General features: G+C 46.6%; 1 protein-coding gene across 1 annotated transcript; it reads left to right on the top strand.

The window, feature by feature from the left end:
• Nucleotides 1-614: 614 nt before the first annotated feature.
• Nucleotides 615-2,538, top strand: PtA15_8A490 (uncharacterized protein; the record flags this gene model as incomplete). The annotated part of the gene is made up of 5 exons (XM_053171926.1): nt 615-687; nt 793-850; nt 945-1,605; nt 1,677-1,784; nt 1,903-2,538. 5 exons carry the CDS (start codon nt 615-617, stop codon nt 2,536-2,538), a joined length of 1,536 nt encoding a protein of 511 aa, XP_053023141.1.
• Between the last annotated feature and the right edge of the window lie 4,176 nt (nt 2,539-6,714).

The following is a 6,714-nucleotide window of genomic DNA, read 5'->3' as shown; positions in this document are numbered from 1 at the left end:
TTATGACAAGGAGGGGCCCATACATATGTGTACCAAAAATTCCTGTTCAAGAGTTGCTTCTCAGTATAAGACCCTAATGCGGGGTGAGGCCTCACATCCGTTTCCCCTTTGGCACTGTAGCTCAGTTGGTAGAGCACATGCTTAACATGTTGCGCCACGTGAACGCATGTTGTCGTCGGTTCGAGCCCGGCCAGAGTCAACTTTTAGTTATTTTGAACCCGGCCCTGTTGCGGGGATGGCTCTGTCTTGCTGCCAAAATTTTGGCTAATCAGTTTTTCGAGTCAAATGTCTAGGCGAGTCGGAGTTTGACAATTGATGACCCGTGGCGGCTTGCGCCGATCATGTAGATTTGGCAAGAAGAAGTTCATATGAGGTTTGGCCCATCCATCTGGTGCGTCGGGACCCCGGGATGAGTTTGAGAGGGAGTGGCCTCGGTCCCGTCCGAAACCTGTTGTCGAGCTTTTTTTGACACAGAAGCCCCCAGTAGGCGGCGGAAGGGGGTCGGGGGTCGTGGGCGACACCGCCAAGTCCCAGCAGCAGGTGTCCCCCACAACGATAATCACGATTGACTAGCACCAGCAAAAACGACGAAGTACACATTCACAGAAGATTCGATGGCTGAATCTCAGGTCCTTAACATGCCCCAAAAGTGGGTCTGTCTGATACCCGACGACCAGGACGATGACTGTCAGTCAATATCAACGCGCTTATCTCAATTTATCTACACTTCCTTGATGGTATACCAGGCTAACCTCACCTTCCTGCATACTGATCTTAATTTGAATCATCCAGTTGAAGGCTTTTTTTCCCTGATCGAGCAGTTCACTGGTCGGAAAATGGTACCTGTGCCGTTTGTACTGTTTTCTTCGATCCATCGTGACAGTTCCAATTTAAAGACGAGGGGGCTAATATTTGATTTTGCCTCCTACCTTTTTTTGTCAAAGGGCTCACGTGCTTCAGCTTATGGGGCTCGTTGTTCACCCGATGTTTTGCTTAAGATCCCAAGTACCAGCGAATCATCCGGACCCATTGGTGTTGACTGGAAAGAAGGTAGCATGGAGAGCGTGGAGCTATCTGGATTCTTTCGTCAAGACGAGCGGGCCGTCCAGCATTTTGAGATGTTTGCCCGGTTATAATACCAGCAAGCCGGTCGATATGGACGTGATTCCCAAAGAAAGTTTCAAAAACCAAGGCTGTGAACCAATCGTCAGGCGGCTTGTAGATGCATCAAATATCTGGGAAATTCTCTTGAGTTTGGATGAATCAGCTAAACAAACTATCAGCCCTGGAGGGTGGGACTTGCTCAATCTCCTTGTGACAGCCTGGGAGATCGATTTCAAGAATCAAGAAGTTCCCGAAATCCAGACCCAAAGCCTACATCAGTTGTCCAAGAAAGGACCTATCCAGGAACGCAAGACTTGTTTTCCTCATTTTCTCAGACAATTAGGTGACGCGCCTGCGGGCGGGTTTCGAATAGACACTCGGGTGTATGACATCATCTTCGAGCCTTTTAGTCGGAACTCTGCCTCTCCTACTTATGTTTGGGGGTGTGCGACCAACTCCCTTGCTCGTGCTCAAGAGCTGTCAATCCGTCTCCTCCATTTGGTTTGTCCCGATATCATCTGCACTAGGCGCCCTTCGCAGCTGACTCTAGACTTCCACCACGCGTTGACTAGCTCGACCGACTGGATTGTATTCAGTTGCTCGAACCGGGCCGGTTGAGAGAGGATATTGTGATCCGCATGCTCGGTCTCGAAACAAACGCATTGCGCACCTTTGTTAATGTGCGTCTTCTCGTTTCCTGCTTGATCTTTTCGAATAGGTCGTGAGATACCTGTCCTATCTTCCAAGGGATTTATTTGAGTAGGCTTTTGATGGTTGCGAATTTGTTCCCTTTTTAAGGTCTTACCAGAAGATCATCTCTTGCGAACTCGCCTTCTGTCGCGTTTCCTTGAATCCGTTACACGATCAACACCAACGCCACTCGTCGGATTTACCTTGTCAAACTCTCAAAGTTCCGCGGCCAGCTTGTCACCAGGACAAGCAGGTTTGAATGGAACTGCTAGCACTACGGGACTTCGACGGACACCATCCCGGACGGCTCTGAAATTTGACTCTCAATCGTCAATCTCAAACTCAAAGTCACAACTGCTATCATTATCATCCCTGATCACCCAACTCTTGCCGCGCCCACTACTTGAAATCCCAGCGACAGGTAAACGGCGCAGTTCGGCTGGCTCAAAACTCGATCCTAGTGCGCTTTTAAGTGCCGAATCGCGTTATCTCTCCGTCTTGAGTGTCATCTTGGAGTCGTTGTTGGTGATTAATCAGTCAAAAACCACGGACGAAATCGATCACGACGGGCTCAACCTTGTCAAACAAGGCAAACTACGATCAGCCGTCCAAACTGTCTTCGATGCTGTTACGGAGGCCTTGGGAAATAAATCAGATTCGCTTGAAGATCAAAGAACCTTCAGAACACTCCTGCATCGTAAAGTCAATCGCATTATTAAGGCTTTAGAAGATCTTCCTTCTTAAACGTGAGCGATATTTCATCCGTATTTGTGTAACCGCAGAGTTTTTCTTCTGTTTTGCTCCGGTAGTGTATTTTGGATATCAAAATTGTCCAATTCCTAAGAGCTTCATTTCGGGAAAAGTAATTTGTTTTGTATGTTAAAACGGTTTCACCATTTGCATGATCGGCTTTCGACTACTTTCATATTGCGCAGTGTATACTTGTGTAACAACTTTCTCGTACGAGCTGATTTCCCTCCTGAATTTTCATTTTTTTGGACATTTTCACTTGCAGGACCCCAACAGCCAGGCAGAACAAATCTTGACTGCTATCAAATGAGGACTGAGCCTCAATTTTTCTCTGTATTTATGTGTCTTCCGAAGCACTGGGTTGATTGGATATCCTTTGGCCCTAATTTCCTCTGTAACTCTGAAATTGAGATGCTGATCGCTGTTATCCCTTTCACCAGGAAAAAAAAAAGTAGTCACTTGATGGCAAGTGACATGACACAGCTTTGTTTTCAGCTCCAACACTGCTCCAATGCTGCTCCTCTCCACCAGCACATCTAGGGCTCACATTACAGGTGTCAGGATCAAAGCACTCCATGTGACAAAACCAAATGATGCTTGGCTTTGTCCCTGGCCCAGCAGATGTTCAGCATTTACCCTGGCTCAGCTGATGCTCAGTTTTTTACCTGGCCCAGCTGATGCTCAGCTTTAGCACCGGCCACCTGATGATCATCTTTGGCCCTGGCATAGCTGATGCTCAGCCTTGGCCGTGGCTCAGCTGATGCTCAGCTTTGGCCCTAGCCTAGCTGATTTTCTGCTCTGGTCCTGTCCAAGCTGATTCTTATCTTTTTCTCTGGCCTGGCTCAGCTGATACTCAGCAAGCTGAGCATCAGCTGGCCAGCTGGCCCAGTACCGGGTCAAAGCTGAGCATCATCTGGGACAGGACTAGGTAAAGGCTGAGCAAGGACTGCTACAAAGCTGAGCATCAGCTGCGCCAGGACTAGTACAAAGCTGAGCATCAACTGGGCAAGGACTAGTCAAAAGGCTCTATTCCAATTCTGAGAATGAGCTGTGTGAAAAAAGATGAATATGAGCTGGGCAAAAAAGCTGAGCATGAGCTGGGTACCAAAGGACAGAACTGAAGAACTGAGGATCAGTTGGGCTCATCAAAAACTGAACAGGACCTCCTTGGTAAATTTTTGAAGTTGAGAAGATGGTTGGGAGATTGGGGTAGATAGTGGATAGATGGTGGGTAGCTGGCTGGAGCTGGTGTGATGTCACTTGTCATCAACTGACTATTTTATTTTCCTGGTGTTTACTTTGTACAATTGGTATATCTTTCTGGATGAACTCTGCGGTATGTGTATGGGCAAAAGAAATACACATTCAGGCCTGAATGAGAACAAACAGATGTATATCTATGTTTATCAGCACAGCATGTGTGAGCCGGCTGGGGAGTTTTGTTACTGACACAATAGTCTCACACACATTGCCTAGCTCGGAGAGAAAGAGGAATCAGTACTCTACCAATGAGAGGAAATGTAGTATGTCCCAAGGCGGAGTTGAGCTTAGTTAATCTTCTCAGTGACACTGACTCTACAGTACTACTTTTTGATCTCCAGCAACATAGTTGATTAGAGTTTCTCACATCAAAAACAGAGAAAATATCATCTTGTATTTGAATATTCCTTGATTCCTTTGCCCCTATAATTGATTTTGGCTTATTTTCTTTGTGCTGTTATGATTAAGATTTGTTTGCAGGAAATTAGGAATTTTCTTGAAAGTATACTAGGTCCCACCCAAAGGAGCCCCCTCCCAAACAATTCTTGCTGCCTTCCAATCCAAGCAGGAGGACAACCAATTGAGATTGAGTCCAGCCACCATCCCCTCTTTCTGCCTTCCAATCACCCAAGTGTCAGGTGTAAGCCTGCCATCTGCAGAGCATTGAGGCCATGAGCCCAAGAGCTAACTGAATGTCTTGTCCATGTACCAACTTCTATTTCAGTCTTATATGTCTCTATTTCTATCTTTTTTTGTATCAAATCAAGCTCAGACGGTTGTATATATTGTGTATCATAAAAAAACTGAACAAATGGAAGCAGCAGCCCCCTCAAGGTTGAATGGGGATGAGGATGTGGAGTACACCAACAAGGTTGTCTCCCACTCCGTATCCCGCACATCTTCAAACCAGATGAGGAGCTGGAACACACAAACAATGGTGTCTCCCACTCTGCATCTCCACCAGTTTGCAAAGCAGGGATACAACCTTGTTGGTATACTAGATTGTCATCTGCTTTGGAGACTTGCAGGGATACAGAGCAGGAGACAATGTTGTTGGCGTACTCCAGATCCTCATTTGCTTTGGAGGAGTGCAGGGATACAGAGAGATGTCCTCATTGGCACCCTCTAGATCCTCATCCCCACAGGCAAGAGCCAATGGAAAAGAGAGAGAGGATTGTAAGTGCTTGAACAAAAGAGAGTGAGGAGGCTGGGAGAGAGGTGTTGTGCGAGGCAGGAGTTTCGGCAGAGAATGTGCTTTTTTCTACGTTGATCAAATCAAGGAAAAGGGCCGCTTGAACAAGGTTAGGCTGGGAGGGATTGGACGAGGCGGTTTGCAAATGCCCCAAAGCGTTAACTGCAGCTTCTTCCAAACTGACCAAGACAAAAACAAAATGTGAAAAAATTGGATCCTGGGACAATCAAAAGCAAAAAATAACAGGCAGGGTCCAACAATCTGAGACAGGAGTGTGGCCAAGAGCAGGAGGGAGACGGAGAGAGAAAGGGCGGCTGTGCTGATGGAGGCAGTGAACATACTTGTGGTCACTTCGCTCGTCCTGGTCTCTGCCCCTGGCTTGACGAACCATGACCGGGGCAACATCTGTAGGAAGCTTTCTTTCATCAGCCGGAAGTCGACCAACATTGAGTTGATGTTCAGGTTTGGGTTCCTCTTCTTTGCTTTCAGTGGGTTGTCCTCTAGCAAGAGTTCTTTCAGCTCATGAGTCGGACATCAGGGGAGATGGATAGTCAGCTCAGACAAAGGAAGACGGGGGTGGACGAGGGGGGACAACCAACGGACAATCCCTTTTGAGGGCAAGATCCGCCATTTTGCAGACAGAGAACCGGACGACATCTTCTTTCATGGCCCCAACCCGATCCAGATGGAACATGAGATAGCTGCTCAACATGAGATCAAGGACCATGCAGAGGTTTTCATTGTCTTGGAATGCATAGCACAAGTTACAGATCTCCTCTCTTGGATGATATTTGATACTGCTTGCTGGGCAACAACTCTCTGCTTGTTGATATACTTGAGTGCATATAAAGTTAGGGAGTTGAAAAATCGACTCCCAGGAATTAATAAATCAACTCCCAAAAGTCGTTTACGTCGCGCAGACCGTCTCCGGACGTCCCCCCTGGGTCCTCGAGACCTTGCGCGGCCCGAAAAGCATTTTGGGAGTTGATTATTTAATTCCCCTCTCAAGGATGGGAGTCAATACATTAATTTAACAAAAAATGACAGAATATACAAAAAAAAAAATCTTGTCACTGTTGTACCCAAACGCCCTAAAACATTTACAGCAATATAAATACACTCTTTAGAGAATATGGTGAGCTTCACGCCATTATTACTCCTCAGGGAGACCCTGTGTAGCCGGGGGCGGATTTGGCGGATTTCCTACTAAGGCAAACCCCCGGAACCTTATCTATGGTGCTCCAAATGGCCCCAAAATTTAGTAGCTATAAGAATAAACTCTTTAAAACATATTTTAAGCTTCACGGCAATAGTACTCCTCAGGGAGACCCTGTGTAGCTGGGGGAGGGATTTGGTGGATTTCCTACTAAGGCAAACCCCCAAAACCTTATCTATGGTGCTCCAAATGGCCCCAAATTTTTTTCTGCTATACAAATACACTCTTTAGAGAATATTGTGAGCTTCATGGCATTATTACTCCTCAGGGAGACCCTGTGTAGCCGGGGGGCGGATTTGGCGGATTTCCTACTAAGGCAAACCCCCAAAACCTTATCTACGGTGCTCCAAACGGCCCCAAATTTTTCTGCTATAAGAATACACTCTCTATAAAACATTACAAGCTCCAAGCAGGTATTACACATCAGGCACACCTTTTATTGACTGTGGTGTAGCGTAGCGCAGCGCAAACACGCTATTTTTTAGCGTAGCGTTAGCGCAAT

Source organism: Puccinia triticina, chromosome 8A (assembly GCF_026914185.1).
Source record: "Puccinia triticina chromosome 8A, complete sequence".
Classification (NCBI taxonomy): domain Eukaryota; kingdom Fungi; phylum Basidiomycota; class Pucciniomycetes; order Pucciniales; family Pucciniaceae; genus Puccinia; species Puccinia triticina.
Note: the sequence above shows the minus strand (reverse complement) of the source record. Positions and strands in the feature narration are given on the sequence as shown.